Raw genomic sequence first — 23,102 nt, forward strand, 5'->3', positions numbered from 1 at the left:
AGTATGCGTACTCACAAACACATACAGTATGCGTACACACACACATATTTTTGGGATGGCTCCCGAGTGGCACAGCGGTCTAAGCCACTGCATCTCAGTGCTAGAGGTATCACTACAGACACCCTGGTTCAAGTCCAGGCTGTATCACCACTGGCCGTGATTGGGAGTCCCATATTGGCTCAGCATCATCCCGGTTTGGCCGGTTTAGGCCGTCATTGTAAATAAGAATTTGTTCTTAACTGACTTGCCTAGTTAAATATATATACTCTTTAAATAAATAAATACCAGAGGCTGGTGATTTTTTTGTTTTGTTTAATGGAATGCTTGTATCCTTAGCCTGTTTGTCTGTGTTCATTCTTCATGTTCTCACATTTAATGCTTTGACAAAACCTCTGTGTATCTGACCCAGTTTCTATCTGGGTGCTGTATCAGTTCCTATCACCTCCACAGCTGTCCAAAAGAAAACACCAAAGTGACTGGACAGTTTATTATGCACTGGGTGGTTCGAGCTCTGAATGCTCTAGTTGATTATACACTGGGTGGTTCGAGCCCTGAATGCTCTAGTTGATTATACACTCTGTGGTTCGTGCCCTGAATGCTCTAGTTGATTATGCACTGGGTGGTTCGAGCTCTGAATGCTCTAGTTGATTATACGCTGGGTGGTTCGTGCCCTGAATGCTCTAGTTGTTTATACACTGCGTGGTTCGAGCTCTGAATGCTCTAGTTGATTATACACTGCGTGGTTCGAGCTCTGAATGCTCTAGTTGATACACAGCAGATTGATACCATACAAAAATAACCTTAATGAGGATAACTTATGTACAGAGAGGACTGAATTATTGACATGATGTTGTGTGAACACTACAGGCAACCACTTGTCTGACGTTGTGTGAACACTACAGGGAACTACAGGGATTTGTAATAATCGAGTTAGACACACTTGGTCTCGTTGTGATAGCAGGTAGACTAGTGGTTAGAGCGTTGGGCCAGTAGCTGTAATATTGATTATTGCATTGTTTGGTTTAGAGCTGGCAAGAAAGACATTTCACTGTACTTGTGCACGTGACATTAAAAACTTAACTTATTTGCTCCCCGTCAATAATGGCAGGGGTCAGGGGGAGTAGGATATGCAAAAAAACACATTTCCATTTCACTCCACACACTGTACAGGTTACACACTACAGGTTATTTGACTTCTGGTTTGGCAAAATGCTCGGTGCAAATGGCCTCGTTAGATCGCCCATCTGAATCATTGAAGCTGCAATGTTGTTCTTTCTACGATCTTCCATCTTGCCTTAAAGCTCGGACTGCATAAAAGGAGATTATAAGGATTGTGAGCAGTTAACTGGGATGAGTCGGGGGTCGTTTTGGACGGTGGTTAGTTATGTAACTGGTGGGGGCCGTTTGTTCATAATATATATTTTTTTATCTCACTTTAAAAAGGTATGCTCACTGAACATATATTTTGATGGCATACTGGCCATTTCGAAAGCATCACCTTTCAGCTTCAGGTCTTCCCTTGCCCTCCTTCTGGTAAAACAGTAATTTAGGAGGCTCTCTGTGATGCATCCGCAGTGTCAACACACCTCTGGAGGGAGGTCAGATCGATTTGGTTGACCTCATTCTCCCTAATGGTTCATTAGGACACAGCGATGAAGACTCCTTTCCACGCAACCTCCCTTTTCTCCCCTTTCTCTCCATCCTCTCCATCCTCCCCTTCAAACCCCATGACACTCACTCGGCCAGCCACTCCTCCCTTACAGGAAATTCCTCACAGTAGCTGAGCAGAGCAAAAGCTGAAGTTGCCACGAATCTCTGCTCTGCTGTGGAAATGGATGAGCTTCTTTGTTGGCTCAGTAGTTTGGCCAAAATATAGACACTTGTTACTGCAGGGAAAGATGCCTCTTTCAAAATAGTTTGGGTCACTTCCTGTACACATTCTTAAAATGTTAGGAAAGAAAACAAACTAATACCATTTTTTTTTTCTCCAGTGAGTGTTTTTGGATAGGATCACCAGATATGAATTCCTGTGTCATGTTTCCTCAAAGAGAAAAAAAACCAAACACTTAAAGCATCATTACTAATATTGCATAACAGCCAGATAACAGTAGTGACTCGAAACGGTCAAATATAAACTTTATGGAGATGTGCTGTCTGTATATCTAACAACCACAATAAACATCCCAAAAAATATTTCCCCCTTTTTTTTTTCTCCCCACAACAAAAGACAAAAAAAACAACCTGTAATACAAACTTCTCTCTTGGTTTCATTTGTCAGCAACTGTAGAACAACACAACAAAAAGCTGCACCATCACTTCTGCATTCATGCAAATGTGCAAAGTCTGTGTCCGAAAGGCACAGGGCCTGTCTTTGTAGTTGCAATTGTTTTTGCAAGCTCCTCAGAGGGAACTTGACTTCCCTGCTAGTTCTTCCGAGAAGGTAAACCATGTGGCCCTGTGCCTCCATAGAACGCTGGAGGAATCCTGCAAAGAGGGCTTTGAAACCTGTTGGGGGGGGAAAACACCACCCTGTCCCTGTGAGCCATACACAAGACAGCCGTTGCACTTGCTATATCTATATATTTATGAATGTAAAGCGATTAAAGGAATCAGAAGAAAACAAAAAGCCAAGACAGAAGCTGAAATGAACCTCAGGACAGAGGTCAAGTTGGAGAAAATGCCCGTTTACAAAAATAAAAAAACAAGGTTTTCCTGCGGTTGGTTCTCTCGCTCTTCGAAAAACGGTGGTCTTAGTGGAAGGTGTTTGGGTTGGGTCGGATCATCATGGACACTTTCTTCAGGGAGTAAGCGCCCCCGCGGAACTCGGCCCAGTAGACGCCGTCCTGGTATCGGCTGCGGTAGTGCCCGCCCCGGTACCACACGCCGTTCAGGTTGGAGTGGGCACAGGCGTTATACCACCAGCCACCCTTCTGGTAATGGGCACAGTTACCTAAAAAGAGAACGATGCAGCTGTAGTCAATGCAAAGTAGAGTCAAATGTATGTTTTTTTTAAAGTTAGTTTAAAAAAAATATATATACATATAATTAATCTCTGTATTTTACCAAACCCTTTTCCATTTCTTAAATAGTACACTTGCTTTAAAACGGAAACATACAGCATTTATACCTCTTAACCATGCTTTCAAAAGACTACCTGTGATGCCCAAATTCACACAGCTCTGCCTATGAGGTTTGATCAGAAACTGGTAGTCTGTCCCACTGTGCAAACCCTCGGGTTAATGCTCTTTGGCAAAGTCCCCCATAGGTGGTATTTTTAAAATATTCCTTGTTCCCCCTCATTCTCGGCTCCGAGTTGTTTTGCAGCACTATAGCAACCTGGCCATATATCCACAAAGCATTTGGAGAGTAAGAGTGCTGATCTAGGCTCAGTCCATATAATCTTATTCATTATGATCTGGGATCAGTCCATATAATCTTATTCATTATGATCTGGGATCAGTCCATATAATCTTATTCATTATGATCTGGGATCAGTCCATATAATCTTATTCATTATGATCTGGGATCAGTCCATATAATCTTATTCATTATGATCTGGGATCTGGGATCAGTCCATATAATCTTATTCATTAGAAAATAGGAAAAACTGATCCTAGATCAGCAGTCTTACTCAGGGATTTTTTTGCTACTGTAATTCTTGGGCAGGCCGCATCCAAACAATGTTCTATATACATTTATGGGATAAAAAAAAAAACTGTCATTGTCAACTTAAACGACTAAAACAACATAAGAGAAAGGTAATAGACCTATATATATATATATATATATATATATAAATTTTTTTTTTTAAATGAATAATCTTGGAGAACTAAGAATCACCAAAGTAAAGCTAGACGGTTTAGCAGTATAGATTTAGTTATGTTTGAGCAAAAGAACGCAGCATTAGCCATGGCAAAATGTATAGAATTGCGGGACATTAGCTATAAAACTGCATTGTTTTCTCTCAACCCCATGAAGACATTTTTAGAATTGCAGGGAATTGGCTTAAAAAATGCAAAAATGGCCAAGATGGGGGGGCCTAAAATTTCCCCAAAAATTCAGCAGCGCAAACGGGCCAACGGTGCCCCCCGACCTGCGCCCTGCCACGCCCCCCTGCCACTCCCCCCCCCCTGCCACGCCCCCCTACCACGCCCCCCCCCCCCCCCCCCCTGCCACGCCCCCCTGCCACTCCCCCCCCCCCCCCTGCTACGCGCCCTGACACGCCACGCCGACCACCTTAAGCCTATTTTATTTTACAGAAGAAGGCCCTGCTACTCTGAGATGCTTTGTGTATATGTGGTCTGGTTTTTTGTTCATTGTTTTCCACAGCAGTGCTAAGCAGGATCTCTGTGGAGAGACTCCAAACATGCAGTGGTCTAAGGCGTCACGACAGACCCGGGTTCGATCCTGGGCTGTGTCGCAGCCGACCGTGACCAAGAGACCCATGAGGCGGCGCACAATTGGCCCAGCGTCGTCTGGGTTAGAGGAAGGTTTGGCCGACCGTGATGTCCTTGTCCTCCAGGCGTATGCACGCTGACACGCTCGCCAGCTGTACGGTGTTTCCTCCTACACATTGGTGCGGCTGGCTTCCGGGTTAAGCGAGCAGTGTGTCAAGAAGCAGTGCGGCTTGGTGGGGGCCGTGTTTCGGAGGACTCGTGACTTTCAACCTTCGCCTCTCCCGAGTCTGTACGGGGAGCTGCAGCAATGGGACAAGACTTTAACTTCCAATTGGATACCCCGAAATTGGGGAGAAAAAAGGGGTAAATAATTCAAAGTTCAAAAGTCAATATAAAGAAACGAAGACGGTCTTCTGCTCTCTGTTCTTGCTTACAGGAGACTCTTTAAGGAGAAAACGCATCCTGAATAACACCCGTTTCTACATGTAGACTGTTTGCAAATTACTCTTTTCAGAGGTCCGAACGCTACCGGTGTGTCCGTGCCTTAAGACCGGTATAACCTGTCAACGACCTCTCTTCCTGTCTACTTGTGCTGAAATGCACTTAAAATAAGCAAGGAAAACGAGAGCCCTATTAATGCCGGAAGACTTCTTAAAGACACTGATAAATGAACAGGGATATTGGGCGGACTACTGAAAGACACTGAGAAATGAACAGGGATATTGGGCGGACTACTGAAAGACACTGAGAAATGAACAGGGATATTGGGCGGACTACTGAAAGACACTGAGAAATGAACAGGGATATTGGGCAGACTTCTGAAGAACAGAGATTTAACAGTGATTTTGGATTCGACCACGTCTGCCCCAATGAATGAGAAGACGAAAGTGTCTGAGCTGACTAAGTATGACACACAGTCATGCTGTTGGGTATTGTGTATCCATGAATCACTGTCTGGTAGACTATTTCTCTGAGTAATAGCAGCCATCACCAAAGGGTGTAATTCCTTTCTCACCTGTATACACGTCGTGGTCCCTGTCCAGCGTGGTGAACTGCTTGCCGTTGTGCCATGTGAGGGAGTCCCCGGCGTTGCCATGGTAGCGACCCACTCTTAGTTTGTAGAAGTCTGCCTCTGCCTCAATACGGAAACTGGCGTATTCGGCAAAGGTCTTGCGACCGGACCAGTCCTCCAGCATCACCAGAAGCTTGTAGTTGCCCTGGTTGGTCAGCCAGTAGATGTTTTCAAGACCCAGCCAGTATTCACTGTCAATGTTACCAAACCCTTGCTGTGAGAGGGGAGAAGCAGGAGGTAGAGAGGGATGAGGGGGAGGGGAGATATGTTTCAATGCTGCAGATAAGTCTAAATGCTATGTTCAAAGGCATTGACATTCACTATGCCAATGTCCACCCTCCAAAAAACACACACAATGTAGTCTGCACTTGTACGTATCCCAGTCACCGTTTGTCAAATATGGCAGAAGGGAAGCATGTTTGTGACACTGGTATAATGTCAGAGAAAGAGTGGTGGCATAATAGCAGGATGTGTTTAAGACGTCCTCTCCCCTAAAGTCGCTGTGCGTCTGGAACTGTGGCTCACATTTTAAACCACACATGGATTAAATCAGGACGGAGCACATTACCCTGCCAACTATGAGCCTGTCATTTGTGATTCGGGTGTTTTTAAGGTGCCTCGTTGCCAGAAGTGAAGTGGGTGGTGGGGGGGCTTGAAAATGTCTTGTGTTCTTGGACTCAACTTTAAAGGGGAGGTAGGATTTATCCAAATAGTCCAGTCCGACCTCGGCGCTGCAGAATGTGAATCTCTAGCCGCTAAACGTTTGGCTCTGTGCTCTTAAGATTACGACATTCTGGTTCAGACCCGTGGCAAATGGAGGAAACCACACTTCATGGATAATCGAACCTTAGGTCATTGAATTGGAAGTACAAAACTTCCCATCTAAACGTCATTTTTAATATCGTATCGTGATATCTTGTGTGGACTGTTTGACAAGCTTTGTTCTGTCGAATGGTCAAATAATTTAGAAACTCAAAACAATGACATTTTGGAACTTTCCGGATTTTATTTTGGGGAGATGATACGGTGACACAATCAAATGGAAATGTTGGAACTGAGAATATATACTGACTCACTTTATTCAATGATTCAAGTGTGACCCCCCTCAAAGAGTCAATCTCCCGGAATTCTGCTCAGTATTTGATCACATGATCGTCTTGGCATTGCTTTGGTTCTGTTGCTCATGTCCAGTGAAGCTGTTTCTCTTCAATGTGCTTTTCATTTGGCCATGCAAGAGGAGGAGTGTGTGTGGACCAAAAAATTGCTGGACTCAAATGACCTTTTGCTGTTTATTTTTTTAAAATCAGTAACAATGAAGAGCAGTGAAGTACTAGCTTATAGTATGATGGAGCTACCTGGCTGATACTAGCCTATATGATGGGGCTACCTGGCTGATACTAGCCTATATGATGGGGCTACCTGGCTGATACTAGCCTATATGATGGGGCTACCTGGCTGAAACTATCCTATAGTATGATGGGGCTACCTGGCTGATACTATCCTATATGATGGGGCTACCTGGCTGATACTAGCCTAGAGTATGATGGGGCTCCCTGGCTGATACTAGCCTAGAGTATGATGGGGCTCCCTGGCTGATACTAGCCTATATGATGGGGCTACCTGGCTGATACTAGCCTATAGTTTGATGGAGCTACCTGGCTGATACTATCCTATAGTATGATGGGGCTACCTGGCTGATACTAGCCTATAGTATGATGGAGCTACCTGGCTGATACTAGCCTATATGATGGAACTACCTGGCTGATACTAGCCTATATGATGGGGCTACCTGGCTGATACTAGCCTATAGTTTGATGGAGCTACCTGGCTGATACTATCCTATAGTATGATGGGGCTACCTGGCTGATACTAGCCTATATTGATGGGGCTACCTGGCTGATACTAGCCTATAGTATGATGGAGCTACCTGGCTGATACTATCCTATAGTATGATGGGGCTACCTGGCTGATACTATCCTATATGATGGGGCTACCTGGCTGATACTATCCTATAGTATGATGGGGCTACCTGGCTGATACTATCCTATAGTATGATGGAGCTACCTGGCTGATACTAGCCTATATGATGGGGCTACCTGGCTGATACTAGCCTATATTGATGGGGCTACCTGGCTGATACTAGCCTATAGTTTGATGGAGCTACCTGGCTGATACTATCCTATAGTATGATGGGGCTACCTGGCTGATACTATCCTATATGATGGGGCTACCTGGCTGATACTAGCCTAGAGTATGATGGGGCTCCCTGGCTGATACTAGCCTATATGATGGGGCTACCTGGCTGATACTAGCCTATATGATGGGGCTACCTGGCTGATACTAGCCTATAGTTTGATGGAGCTACCTGGCTGATACTATCCTATAGTATGATGGGGCTACCTGGCTGATACTATCCTATAGTATGATGGGGCTACCTGGCTGATACTATCCTATATGATGGGGCTACCTGGCTGATACTAGCCTATAGTATGATGGGGCTACCTGGCTGATACTAGCCTATATGATGGGGCTACCTGGCTGATACTATCCTATAGTATGATGGAGCTACCTGGCTGATACTAGCCTATATGATGGGGCTACCTGGCTGATACTAGCCTATATGATGGGGCTACCTGGCTGATACTAGCCTATATGACGGGGCTACCTGGCTGATACTATCCTATAGTATGATGGGGCTACCTGGCTGATACTATCCTATATGATGGGGCTACCTGGCTGATACTATCCTATAGTATGATGGAGCTACCTGGCTGATACTAGCCTATATGATGGGACTACCTGGCTGATACTACCCTATATGATGGGGCTACCTGGCTGATACTAGCCTATAGTTTGATGGAGCTCCCTGGCTGATACTATCCTATAGTATAGTATGATGGGGCTACCTGGCTGATACTAGCCTATATTGATGGGGCTACCTGGCTGATACTATCCTATAGTATGATGGGGCTACCTGGCTGATACTATCCTATAGTATGATGGGGCTACCTGGCTGATACTAGCCTATAGTATGATGGGGCTACCTGGCTGATACTAGCCTATATGATGGGGCTGCCTGGCTGATACTAGCCTATATGATGGGGCTGCCTGGCTGATACTAGCCTATATGATGATGGGGCTACCTGGCTGATACTAGCCTATATGATGGGGCTGCCTGGCTGATATTCATTACAACCTCAATAACAAGGATAGGTCTGTGTTAACAGCCGTGGGCACAGCGTAGTGAATGTATTGCTTACTTCCTGTCCTCTCTAAAGGGAAGCAACTCCCCTTGTTGACGTCTCCTAGTCGAGCTGTGTTGTTCTCTTTTAGTTTATCTTTATTCAATCCCTCAGAAAGGAAAAGCTGTTTTCACTGCCTGTTCTATCTGGGCATCAAACAGTGAATCTACTGTTCTACGCAAGACGGCCACCTTTTACCTTGTACGTGTCCCAGTTCCTGAAGAAGTTGACGGAGCCGTCCTGGCGTCTCTGAATGACTGTCCAGCCGCCGGGGTCGTGCCTCTGGTCACACCACACCTGCATCAACCGGTTGGCGTTCTCAGGCTTGACCAGGTACATGCCACTGGTGGCGTGACCCTCCTCTAGAGCAGCAAGGCAGTCCTTGAAAGGCCCTGCGAAAAGAGGTCATGATGTAAGTAGTAGTCATGCGAACAACAGGTTCAAGGGTTGAAAGCTTGTGGTTAAACACAGCTGGTGGTTTTCCATGGGATGATGTGGTCAAGCATGGTCCAGGGAGCTATTGTGCTCCCTCCTGGGTTTCCTCCTTTGAGTTCATCAGAACCCTGATTCGAAAGATTGCTGGGAAAGGTTGCCTAGCTTACTCCACTCTCTCAACCCTCCAGCTGAGCTCAATCTCTTCTAATAACCCTGGAAACCGGTTCCCATTTGCTCATCCACTAAGCTGACTATCTCCATAGTATAGCTTCTTATTCTGTGGTTACACAGTTCTTTTAGAAATCCTGGGGCTCCCAAGTTTATTGTTTTCTTGCTGGGAAAAACTCTGTTTTAAGGCCTAGAATTGACTTTGGCTGCAGTTTGGGATGGGGGGGGGGGGCATAGCTGCCGGGAGGCTGACACAGGCCAAGAACAACACTGGCATGAGGTCTGCGGAGAGAGGTAGCGCTTTACTGGCATACAGTAGCCTGTAGATTATCAGGTACTCTAAAGTTTCTCTTGGAAATAGCACAGCTGTTAATATCATTTTATTGGGCATATGTTCCTTTATCCTGGTGACGCCGATTTACTTTGCCAGAGTGCTGACTAAAGGGGAAACCCTCTAATGTTGAGGTGCACTGGAAACATCTATGATAAACCATCGTCTCGTCATTTCAGGAAGAAATATTTGACCAAACCTGGTAAAGATTTGTCTCCACATGAGGTAAATGTATTTTACATGAGAAATGGCCAAAATGGCGCTGTAGACCACTGCAGTAATTGACATGACCTTGTATTTAAATATTCAGCTTGTTTTTTTTGGGAGGTGTCAGACTGTCCCTTCCCACCCGTCTACTAGTTAGCAGTGTTTATGCAAACATTGCTATCCTACGACACAATTTCCTGCTGGCTCTCAGTGACCGTTTAGGATTTTTTTTCCCGGTTCAACCTGAGTGATAATTGCTGTTTTTATGATGACTCCATGTCTAGCAGGATAGCGTGTGTTCAACAACTTTAAGTGTTCAATTCATATTGGACAGGAGTGCTGGGAACCACACATAATGGTGTCTGGTCTGTCATAAAAATCAAATGGATCAGAGAGGAGCATTATCCCCAGCCAAGCTGAGACTTTCTTGGAACTATAAATTGTAATCTGGGCATAGTCAAATAGTTGTGAATTTTCTGTCACAACTATAATTGTGTGTGTGTGTGTGTGTGTGTGTGTGTGTGTCCGTCCATCTGGGAGCACTGAGAGAACTCCTGTGGGTGTTGTCGCAAAGCAGTTATTTCTAATGATGCCAACACAGAACGTGTGGCATGGTGGCAGTGAGCTAAATCACCGTAACCCACACACTCCCTCCCCTTAACACTAGAACTGCCGTAGGCCAACTGCCACTGACGTTTAATTCTGTAAATCATTTTAAAAAATGCCCCTTTAAAAAAAAAGCTAAGTCCTGCTCCTGAATTTAACTAAATGTTTGTATTTTACGTTGCTCATTTGTCAGCTTTAAAAAAAATCACAAACAGAAAAGAATTTGTTGCCTTTTTACCTGGGTTTTTTTCACACTTTTTCCTAACTTAATCCGTAAAGACAATGTGTTCTAGAACGTTGGTACCCAGCCAGGCGCTTGGACAATGTGCTGTAGGACGTTGGTACCCAGCCAGGCGCTAGGACAATGTGCTGTAGGACGTTGGTACCCAGCCAGGCGCTAGGACAATGTGCTGTAGGACGTTGGTACCCAGCCAGGCGCTAGGACAATGTGCTGTAGGACGTTGGTACCCAGCCAGGCGCTAGGACAATGTGCTGTAGGACATTGGTACCCAGCCAGGCGCTAGGACAATGTGCTGTAGGACATTGGTACCCAGCCAGGCGCTAGGACAATGTGCTGTAGGACGTTGGTACCCAGCCAGGCGCTAGGACAATGTGCTGTAGGACGTTGGTACCCAGCCAGGCGCTAGGACAATGTGCTGTAGGACATTGGTACCCAGCCAGGCTCCAAGACAATGTGCTGTAGGACATTGGTACCCAGCCAGGCTCCAAGACAATGTGCTCTAGAACGTTGGTACCCAGCCAGGCTCCAAGACAATGTGCTGTAGGACATTGATACCCAGCCAGGCGCTAATGAGTCTCTCTCTCCTCACTGAATGGGTGATAATTGTGCATGTTACTTCACAATTTAGTTTAGGCCCAACTGAATGATAGAAAGACAATAGTCTAATGATGAGTTTGTGTTATCCTTATTTATCAGCGTTGGCGCTCATATTTATAAATATTTTGACCACGCTCCTTGTGGGTTGATACCATTCTCTTTTACGTTATACTTTTACGGGACTGTTTTATTTACTTTAACTCTATTAATAATCACATTTATTCTAAAGGGAAACAAAAACACACATGTTACAGTAGGCCTTTAGAATAATGCGAAACATATCCTTGACTCTATCCAAGTTGATGAGCATTGGGAAGCAAACGATTCCAGTCGGCCTGTGAAGCCGGCCCATTGAAGCAACAGCTAAGCTACACCTACATTTATTTCACACATAATAAGACAAGATTACATTGATGATAGTCTGAATTACAATATTATCAGTTGTACCATTTGTGCATCTTGTAATTGACAGATGCACAGAAAGGAGCATCACTTTATCAAATCCTCCTCCAGCGTGCCATGCAAGAAAAACATGTAGATTTCTTTATAGTATCAGAAAGAGCATATTCTGCAGGTTCTATGACACGTTGTCCGAACATTCAAGAGTTGCAGCTCTATTTCCAAATGTAACTTTTTCCAAGAATATCTGCGCTGTTCAGGAGTTCAGCACATGGCCACTGGTTCATGGGTTCAGCGCATGGCCACTGGTTCGTGGGTTCAGCGCATGGCCACTGGTTCGTGGGTTCAGCGCATGGCCACTGGTTCGTGGGTTCAGCGCATGGCCACTGGTTCGTGGGTTCAGCGCATGGCCACTGGTTCGTGGGTTCAGCGCATGGCCACTGGTTCGTGGGTTCAGCGCATGGCCACTGGTTCGTGGGTTCAGCGCATGGCCACTGGTTCGTGGGTTCAGCGCATGGCCACTGGTTCGTGGGTTCAGCGCATGGCCACTGGTTCGTGGGTTCAGCGCATGGCCACTGGTTCGTGGGTTCAGCGCATGGCCACTGGTTCGTGGGTTCAGCGCATGGCCACTGGTTCGTGGGTTCAGCGCATGGCCACTGGTTCGTGGGTTCAGCGCATGGCCACTGGTTCGTGGGTTCAGCGCATGGCCACTGGTTCGTGGGTTCAGCGCATGGCCACTGGTTCGTGGGTTCAGCGCATGGCCACTGGTTCGTGGGTTCAGCGCATGGCCACTGGATCGTGGGTTCAGCGCATGGCCACTGGATCGTGGGTTCATTAAAAAATGTTTTTACTTTTACCCCTTATTTCGTTATTAATTATCCATGAACGAGTGGCCAACTGCGAATGTAGTGCCTTAGACCACTGCGCCACTTGGGAGGCCCAAGCAAAGACTAGTTAAATAATAAATGTCAAATATACTATTCTGTTTTATTTTAAATACATTGTGATGGACTTGGAACTAGTGGGTTTAAAAAATATATATATATATATTTTTTTAGGTACAGCCTAGAGTAACATATAAACTAATGAACATGCTATTATGTACTTTGAAAATAGTTTTTTTAGTATTCTAATGTTACCTACGACCTTTATAAACACAACCAACTGATTATTCTTCCGATAGCATATATGTGTTTATTAGACTGTTAGAATATTGATGCGTCATTGGCTGGAATTATCAAAAAAAATGGTAGAATTATACAAAACCATACCCATGACACTATCTAAACAAATAACTATTGTTATATTTTTCCATGGATATATATTTCGACATGCAATTCATGCTTTATAATAGTTTATGCACTATTTATCAAGCCTTGGTGTGCTTATGTTTGTGCACCTTGTGGATTGACGTGCATCTGATGCTTAGTCTGATGGGGACGCCCGGCAACGTTCTCTACGTTCTCTAGCAGGTACTGATAGGCTGAAAGGCCAGGTGCTGCTACTGTTAAAGGGCGGGGTTTATTTCACACTTTTGACCAATCAGTGTAAATCACGATGTAGCCACTCTTAGAGCGGTCTCTCCACTGTTTAGGAGAACACGGGGAACATTTTAAAAAAGGCCTGAGGTAATTCAAGCTGTAGTCGAGCTCTGCGGGAAGCTCACTGTCACCTACTGCCAATGAAAATGGGCCAGACAAATCTAATTTGTCTTCTCTTTCGCTTTCCCCCAAGGCCCTTGCGGATACACTCTGGTTCCTAGCATACAGATCTGCTCCTGTATTTATGAGCTGATGCTTCCGCTTTACTTTCTTCTCCTCTCTCTACTGATTTAATGCCCACTGTGGAGAACTCCTGGTCGAACAGAAACTGAAGGCTGTACGGACTACTGTGTGTGTGTGGAGGGGGGTGGTGGACCCTAAATGCAGGCATATGTCTGCATTTGATATCCCCTAAGCAGTCTCTCGCTCCCAGCTTGTTGTCGATCAACTCCAGGAGGCTCATGTAACTGCAGTTACTTCACCCTTTTTTTTCAGTGGCGTACCACAGTTTTGCAAGGCCCCCCTTTTTAGGGGAAAACCACTTCCTGCAATTACCCCCAAAATTCCCATAAGGCAATTTTTAATTTATTTCAGTTTTATAGCTAATCTCATGCTATACTACAAATGTTACCACGAGGTTGAGAGAAAATGTTACATTTCTAAAGATAATTTACTGTAATCCTAAATGGTTTTGTCCTGGTTAATAATGTGTTCATATGCTATCTGGAGAGGGGGGTCTGCGGGCAGGGAGCAGTGTCTCTTTTCCTATATTAAAACCAGCCCCTATCTAATACTGGTCTGGCTTCTATGAAAACCAGCCACTATCTAATACTGGTCTGGCTTCTATTTTTATTTATTTAACCTTTATTTAACCAGGCAAGTCAGTTAAGAACAAATTCTTATTTTCAATGACGGCCTAGGAACAGTGGGTTAACTGCCTGTTCAGGGGCAGAACGACAGATTTGTACCTTGTCAGCTCGGGGATTTGAACTTGCAACCTTCCGGTTACTAGTCCAACGCTCTAACCACTAGGCTACCCTGCCGCCCCTATCTAATACTGGTCTGGCTTCTATCATATATATAGCCGTTCTGTGTTTGCTGTGCAGTTGTTCTCCCCCCCACGTATCTCTCTCTCTCCTTCTCTCTCCCTGCTTCTATCCTCGCTTTAATTTCCTTGGTCGGAAAGGTGTTGTCATTTTCATAGACCCGGGGGGCTCAAATCCTCCTCACACCTTGTGAATCAGTGGGTTGCTAGATTCTTTCCACTGTGTCTGCCAGCTCGCTCCTGAGAAGCTCTCCACTGCCAGACTGCTAATGCAATTGAAATGATAAGCTTTCGTTAAACCCCCCTCCTCCTGCAGGAGTTCATCTATCATTGTGCAAGGGGGGCATCGACCCGTCTCTTCAAGAACAAGGGATTCGTTATTAAGATGGACTAATCCAGTCTGTTGACAAATTGTTTCCAATTGTCATTAATTCCCTCCACCTGAATATATAATCCTTACTTACTGGGAAACATATATTTTCACACCCTACCGTTCAGTTATTTTCTTGTGGATTTTAAAGATGCTCTAAAGTCGTAGAAAACAAATAGTGAGCAGTTGTGCAACATCATTATAGTGGTAGCATTTGTAAAGGCACAACAGTAGTAGTAATATAATTCATTTTGCTATGGATTAAGCAGAGACTGCAAAAACCCACAAACATCTTTAAAATCTCGACAGGGATGACTATGATCCCCAGGGCTCTACTTTCCACAGAGGTGTAAAATATCCCAGAGCCTGACAAATTATACTTTCCACAGAGGTGTAAAATATCCCAGAGCCTGACAAATTATACTTTCCACAGAGGTGTAAAATATCCCAGGGCCTGACAAATTATACTTTCCACAGAGGTGTAAAATATCCCAGGGCCTGACAAATTATACTTTCCACAGAGGTGTAAAATATCCCAGAGCCTGACAAATTATACTTTCCACAGAGGTGTGGATGTATGTAATTTACTGTTTTGCATGGACAGAGGGTGTTTTAAGGTGTGTTAGCAGATTCTGTTGAGTGAAGGGTGTTAGGGTGTTGCTGGAATATGACAGCAATTCTGCTGTAGGTGCATTTTTTTATTTATTTTTTTGCTGCCCCAAAACGATCATTTTCTCTATCAAACATTTTCTTTTCCTCTCTAAGTATTAGTTCTGACCTTGCGGCAGACTTACTCACCTGTTGCATACTATGAATCGAACACTCAACATACTCTTGAATGCCCCACGGCTTCTACGTAGTGATGAAAAGCTCCATCTCAACACATTTCATCCCTAAGTGGATGCTGAAAGGTATGTGTTTGTGTGCTCAAATTTGTTTGCAAGTTGTTTAAAAATATATTATTAAAAAAAAATGGGGTAAAGCCAATTTGTCCCATTTTCAGGCGTTGGAGACACTCCGGCAGTACCTGTCAAACAGAAGCTACCGAGATTATCTGAAAGCCATGTGGGAATGATGCCACCATTTTGTATTCAATCATCTGTACAGTGTCTCCTGGTTGTCAAAAAAAATCTCAGGGTTGATTTGAGGCCTTTTTTTGCACTGAGACAATGCTATGCATGCTCCTAACCCTCAGCAGTCAGCGATGTGTGTGTGTGGTTCTGCTCTCTGCATCCCCACCATGGGATCCTTCTGTTCACTTTCAAAATATGGTTATCCAGCCCTAAGAAATCATGGTTCAGACGCCGCGATCTTCAGATCCTGCATTGGGATGAGCAGTGACAAGGAAGAGTTTGTTTTCCCGGGTTAGGGTCAACTTAGCATTGTTTTAAATATAAAACATTTGCATGTTAATTTATGCCTGTATTCTTTTCAGAGGAAATGTCAGACTCATTACTCTTCTCAGCCTAATCCCATTTTTAAGTCTGCAGTGTATTGAGACATACGGGCTGCTTCGGGACAATGCACGGATGGGCTGCTAGCCAAGACCTTTTCCAGAGTCTCGCTGTGTATGCCTGTCAGCTGTTTTCCCCCTGTCTTGAGGATTTGTGAGGAGTGAAAGTGATTTGTTCTGTGTCACAGCAGGATGGATAAATGTACCTCTCTTATGCTTCTGTGACTGAGCAAAGTGTATTTTCTTTGGAATGTAGGAACTCTTTAGTTGGAGGCACACACTTGAGAAAAGCTGTCTAGAACAATTTATGAGCTGTATAATTAATTAAACTATTATTTCCATAAATCTGCTGTGAAACCTCACCGAGAGGAGAAGTTTTTTACCTTGGAGTGTGCTGTTCATACAGTCTCCCTTTCGGATTGACACATCGCTATGGTCACATGGACATAGTGTAAGGCTATGGTCACATGGACATGGTGTAAGGCTATGGTCACTTTGACATGGTGTAAGGCTATGGTCACATGGACATGGTGTAAGGCTATGGTCACATGGACATGGTGTAAGGCTATGGTCACATGGACATGGTGTAAAGCTATGGTCACATGGACATGGTGTAAGGCTATGGTCACATGGACATGGTGTAAGGCTATGGTCACATGGACATGGTGTAAGGCTATGGTCACATGGACATGGTGTAAGGCTATGGTCACATGGACATGGTGTAAGGCTATGGTCACATGGACATGGTGTAAGGCTATGGTCACATGGACATGGTGTAAGGCTATGGTCACATGGACATGGTGTAAGGCTATGGTCACATGGACATGGTGTAAGGCTATGGTCACATGGACATGGTGTAAGGCTATGGTCACATGGACATGGTGTAAGGCTATGGTCACATGGACATGGTGTAAGGCTATGGTCACATGGACATGGTGTAAGGCTATGGTCACATGGACATGGTGTAAGGCTATGGTCACATGGACATGGTGTAAGGCTATGGTCACATGGACATGGTGTAAGGCTATGGTCACATGGACATGGTGTAAGGCTATGGTCACATGGACATGGTGTAAGGCTATGGTCACATGGACATGGTGTAAGGCTATGGTCACATGGACATGGTGTAAGGCTATGGTCACATGGACATGGTGTAAGGCTATGGTCACATGGACATGGTGTAAGGCTATGGTCACATGGACATGGTGTAAGGCTATGGTCACATGGACATGGTGTAAGGCTATGGTCACATGGACATGGTGTAAGGCTATGGTCACATGGACATGGTGTAAGGCTATGGTCACATGGACATGGTGTAAGGCTATGGTCACATGGACATGGTGTAAGGCTATGGTCACATGGACATGGTGTAAGGCTATGGTCACATGGACATGGTGTAAGGCTATGGTCACATGGACATGGTGTAAGGCTATGGTCACATGGACATGGTGTAAGGCTATGGTCACATGGACATGGTGTAAGGCTATGGTCACATGGACATGGTGTAAGGCTATGGTCACATGGACATGGTGTAAGGCTATGGTCACATGGACATGGTGTAAGGCTATGGTCACATGGACATGGTGTAAGGCTATGGTCACATGGACATGGTGTAAGGCTATGGTCACATGGACATGGTGTAAGGCTATGGTCACATGGACATGGTGTAAGGCTATGGTCACATGGACATGGTGTAAGGCTATGGTCACATGGACATGGTGTAAGGCTATGGTCACATGGACATGGTGTAAGGCTATGGTCACATGGACATGGTGTAAGGCTATGGTCACATGGACATGGTGTAAGGCTATGGTCACATGGACATGGTGTAAGGCTATGGTCACATGGACATGGTGTAAGGCTATGGTCACATGGACATGGTGTAAGGCTATGGTCACATGGACATGGTGTAAGGCTATGGTCACATGGACATGGTGTAAGGCTATGGTCACATGGACATGGTGTAAGGCTATGGTCACATGGACATGGTGTAAGGCTATGGTCACATGGACATGGTGTAAGGCTATGGTCACATGGACATGGTGTAAGGCTATGGTCACATGGACATGGTGTAAGGCTATGGTCACATGGACATGGTGTAAGGCTATGGTCACATGGACATGGTGTAAGGCTATGGTCACATGGACATGGTGTACAGACCTTGGCACGAGCTCCCTTTTTTGAAGATTATAACTGAATAAACTTTTCTTGAGTTTACTGACTTCTCGGACAAGTTGAGTTACTGCTACTGTTTAAGCTCATTTAATAACACCATAGAGGGAGAGAGAGAAGGGGTGGGATCAGAAGGGGAAGGTACTCACTTGAGGGCTTGTTTGTGGTGGATGGCTGGTGAGTGCCGGGGAAGATACTCACCTGAGGGCTTGTTTGTGGTGGATGGCTGGTGAGTGCCGGGGAAGGTACTCACCTGAGGGCTTGTTTGTGGTGGATGGCTGGTTAGTGCCGGGGAAGGTACTCACCTGAGGGCTTGTTTGTGGTGGATGGCTGGTTAATGCCGGGGAAGGTACTCACCTGAGGGCTTGTTTGTGGTGGATGGCTGGTTAGTGCCGGGGAAGGTACTCACCTGAGGGCTTGTTTGTGGTGGATGGCTGGTGGGTGCCGGGGAAGGTACTCACCTGAGGGCTTGTTTGTGGTGGATGGCTGGTGAGTGCCGGGGAAGGTACTCACCTGAGGGCTTGTTTGTGGTGGATGGCTGGTGAGTGCCGGGGAAGGTACTCACCTGAGGGCTTGTTTGTGGTGGATGGCTGGTGAGTGCCACTGGGCATGGTGGGCAGTGGAGGTGGCAACGCTTTGGAGTTCTGGTCGCTCTGGATTTCATTGGTGATCTGGTTGCTGCGGGTGTATGTAGGTGGATGGTAGGGTTTACTAGCCACTGGTGGCGCTACCGGCCTCTGCTGCGTAGGTTGCTGTGGCACCACGGGGGGCTGAGGACGAACAGGACGAGACCTTTCTCTCTCTCCCCCGTACGAGTGGCCCCCTCGGCGGCAATGCTGCTCCAACTGCACGATGATGGCGCTCTGGTTGCCGGCGAGGGCGGATAAGTGCTGGTACTTGTGCTCCAGGTCACGGTAGCGCGAAGCCAGCCGACCCATCTCAGAGGTGTGGTTGAGCACACGATTCTCCAGCTGAGACACCTCCAGGGCGTTGTCGCGCTTGCGGATGATCTCGTGTAGCAGCTGCATGTAGAGTTGCGTGACGCGAGCATTCATGTTGCGGCTCTCCTTGCGCAGGAGCTTGACCTCGTTGACGATGCCGCCGTCCACCTCCACCAGCTGCTGCAGCGACTCCATCTGTCGCCGCTGCTTCTGGAGCTCGCCATTCAGTAGCTCCAGCTCCTGTTTGTTGACCCGGTTCTCTAGGAGGCTGTCGGGCTCCTTGGAGTTAACGCAGATGGCGCCGGTTTGCTTCTGCTGGGGGACGATAAAAGTGTAGGAACACTTGTCTACTTGCGAGGAGGCGTCCGCTGACGCAGCACGCTTGGTGCGTCCGGCGAAGAGGAACTCCCGCTCCAGAACCTCATCTATGCTCTCCAACTCCTCGGCCTCCGCCTGCAGTGTGGAGCCCGGCCCGCAGACCAGCAGCAGCACCAGAGGAAAAACCACAGGGAGAATCATACTGCAGTCCGTAGCACCCTTACAAGAATGGCCTCTGTTTTTGAAAAATAAGAGAGAAGAGAAGAAAAATAATCAAGTCTGTTCCTCTCCCAACAACATTCATTGACAACAGACATTCAGTGTAGAAATGTATATTGAAGCAAAAGACAGTCGCTCTGTATTGTCCCAGTAAGTACACAGTCAGTTTTGAGAAGTTTTAGTGAAAGCACTCCACTAAAGCCATGCCCTGCTCGTAAAATACGGTTGTCTAATTTTCATTGGCACCCTCTGCATAGAAACAGTAACCAACACAAGGAGGTTTACTTTCCACCACTATCACACATTCCCGGTCAGCTATCTCAGGTGTTCTGACATTATTCACCACCGACGGAGGATGACAAATCTAAAAGATCTTCTGGTCACGTCAATTATTGCCCTGGCAAGCGCTGTGACGCAATTATCTATCATTATTGTCAACCCCCCCCCCCCCCCAAAAAAATAATTCTGCTAATCTAGTCATCCTAAAGCAGGTGTAGCATGAACAAAATGTCCTATTTGGAAAGCAGACTGAATTGACAAGAGTCAATAATACTAATAATCCCTTACCTTGTATTTACCACCTGGTCCTTGGTGGCGCTGGATTACAGATTAGAGATGAAGGTTAGGTTAGGGTTTATTGGAAGGCGTTTTGGTTGAGGATGCACTAATGGAAGGTGAGGATTGTGTTCTACCACCTCAAGGTCTGCTTCGCATCAGAGTATAAACACTCGCATGCATTGAAATCCCATGTCTCCCGGAGACTCTTATCTACCTCTGGCATCAAAATATCCATTATCACTTGGAGTAATTATCCAAATAGCTCGATATATCCTGCAAAGGGTGTTTAGAAGGAATGTCTCTGTGTTAAGATCAACTACTGGTTGGCATGGAGCCTAGCTACATTCTGTTAGTGTTGGACTAGTAACCGAAAGGTTGCTGGATCGAATCCCCGAGCTGACATGGTAAAAATCTGTCGTTCTGACCCTGAACAAGGCAGTTAACCCCACTGTTCCCCGGACGCCGAATACATGGATGTCGATTAAGGCAGACCCCCCCGCACCTCTCTGATTCAGAGGTGTTGGGTTAAATGCAGGAGACACATTTCAGTTGTACAGCTGACCTTTCCCCATTTTATTTTTATATATATATACAGAAATATGCGATCACTTTTGGGATGAATTGGAACGCCGACTGAGAGCTAACACGCCTAATTGCCCAACATCAGTGCCCGACCTCACTAGCGCTCTTGTCGCTGAATGGAAACAAGTCCTTGCAGCAAACGGGGAGGGGGGCAACTCCATATTAATGCCCATGATTTTGGAATGAGACGTTGAACGAGCAGGTGTCCACACACTGTTGGTCATTGTTGGGGTGGCAGGGTAGCCTTGTGGTTAGAGTGCAAGTTCAAATCCCAGAGCTGACAAGGTACAAGTCTGTCGTTTTGCCCCTGAACAGGCGGTTAACCCACTGTGCCTAAGCCGTCATTGAAAATAAGAGTTAGTTCTTAACTGACTTGCCTAGTTAAATAAAGGTAAACTAAAATAAATGTGTTTTTTGGGATAGGTGACTTTCTTTTCCCCGGGTTAGGGGATCACCACATTTTGATTTGAGACTGGATTGGGAAGTTGTGACTCCATTGCTGTCATTTTGCTGGGCATGGTCTCATTCATGAGTGACAGCTTGTACACGTTCTCATATGTACAGGTGATGCTTTTCAGCCTTGTTACTTTGGAAATATCCCCCAACCCACCTGCACCCATCTGTCCCTGATTTTTGACTTGAACCTCGAATAGCAAGTCATATCAAATGGTCATGCCATTGCTTTTAAGTGTGACCTCACTCTTTTCCATTTTAGCAGACTTTTATTAGCCTACTGTAGCTGGAATTTCTATAGGGGGCCTTTGGCCAATTAAAAATGTCTATAAGCTTTGCTTCAATGTAAGTTTGCATTGTTGTGTGACACAATTAGACTTTAATGGAAAGTGTTTGTTGTTTTATTGCTTTTGACCAATTACAACAGTTGGTTGTGGCCATGGTTACATACATAGTTAAAAAAAAAAATGCATTCTAAATTGTGAGTACCTTCCCCCGAGATAATGCAACGTGTGTGTGTGTGTGTCCTCGGCCAGGTATGGTGAAGCCTTACCCTCGTCTGACTCCCCTTCCAGCGGGATAGGAATTACTTCACTGCAGATCACAATTGTTCTTTTACCTGCTGTGTGTGTGGGCCGTTGCCTGCTGTGTGTGTGGGCCGTTGCCTGCTGTGTGTGTGGGCCGTTGCCTGCTGTGTGTGTGGGCCGTTGCCTGCTGTGTGTGTGGGCCGTTGCCTGCTGTGTGTGTGGGCCGTTGCCTGCTGTGTGTGTGGGCCGTTGCCTGCTGTGTGTGTGGGCCGTTGCCTGCTGTGTGTGTGGGCCGTTGCCTGCTGTGTGTGTGGGTCGTTGCCTGCTGTGTGTGTGGGTCGTTGCCTGCCGTGTGTGTGGGCCGTTGCCTGCCGTGTGTGTGGGCCGTTGCCTGCCGTGTGTGTGGGTCGTTGCCTGCCGTGTGTGTGGGTCGTTGCCTGCCGTGTGTGTGGGTCGTTGCCTGCCGTGTGTGTGGGTCGTTGCCTGCCGTGTGTGTGGGTCGTTGCCTGCCGTGTGTGTGGGTCGTTGCCTGCCGTGTGTGTGGGTCGTTGCCTGCCGTGTGTGTGGGTCGTTGCCTGCCGTGTGTGTGGGTCGTTGTTTGCCTGCCGTCTGTGTGGGTCGTTGTTTGTCTGTCGTCTGTGTGTGTGTGGGTCGTTGTTTGTCTGTCGTCTGTGTGTGTGTGGGTCGTTGCCTGCCTGTCGTCTGTGTGTGGGTCGTGGCCTGCCGTGTGTGTGGGTCGTTGCCTGCCGTGTGTGTGTGTGTGGGTCGTTGCCTGCCGTGTGTGTGTGTGTGTGTGTGGGTCGTTGCCTGCCGTGTGTGTGTGTGGGTCGTTGCCTGCTGTGGGTATTTTAAGTAGGTTGTCATTTTGTGGCCATCAGAGGGACCCTTGTCTAGCAGCTAGAGGAAATTACTAGAGATCTGATATCACAACGGACACTGTTCACTCACGCAAACATTTAACGCAAAATAACACTAGTGAAAAATAGCATATGTACGTGGAAACAGTTCACATTTATATTTTGTAGAGTCAGTGAATATTTCACGGTGCATTAAATCACCAAAACCTTCAGCTTTGAAGGAGTATTGGAATTTAACAAAGCCCTTTTAACTCGTTGAGCGTTAAGCGACCTACACCTGTTATGTCCGTTTAAAATACCTGCAACTTCAACCCTGTTGCTAACTTCATCAATCCCTATTCTGTTTAACAGGCTATATCTACTCTGCCCTC

At 46.0% G+C, this 23,102-nt stretch overlaps 2 protein-coding genes across 5 annotated transcripts in view; one reads left to right on the forward strand and one right to left on the reverse strand.

Annotated features, from left to right (window-relative positions):
• The window catches only part of LOC109867880 (ras-specific guanine nucleotide-releasing factor RalGPS1), a 274,063-nt gene that overhangs the window by 121,714 nt on the left and 129,247 nt on the right, over window positions 1-23,102 (forward strand). The window lies entirely within an intron of this gene.
• angptl2a (angiopoietin-like 2a) overlaps window positions 296-23,102 on the reverse strand; it is a 27,081-nt gene continuing 4,274 nt past the window's right edge. Inside the window, exons 2-5 of the mRNA XM_020457185.2 lie at window positions 18,842-19,770; window positions 8,910-9,103; window positions 5,413-5,683; window positions 296-2,950 (exon numbers count right to left, since the gene is read on the reverse strand). Coding sequence (XP_020312774.1) covers window positions 2,751-2,950; window positions 5,413-5,683; window positions 8,910-9,103; window positions 18,842-19,736 — 1,560 coding nt within the window. The 5' untranslated portion in view covers window positions 19,737-19,770 and the 3' untranslated portion in view covers window positions 296-2,750. The remainder of the gene's footprint in view (window positions 2,951-5,412; window positions 5,684-8,909; window positions 9,104-18,841; window positions 19,771-23,102) is intronic.

Source organism: Oncorhynchus kisutch, linkage group LG23 (assembly GCF_002021735.2).
Source record: "Oncorhynchus kisutch isolate 150728-3 linkage group LG23, Okis_V2, whole genome shotgun sequence".
Classification (NCBI taxonomy): domain Eukaryota; kingdom Metazoa; phylum Chordata; class Actinopteri; order Salmoniformes; family Salmonidae; genus Oncorhynchus; species Oncorhynchus kisutch.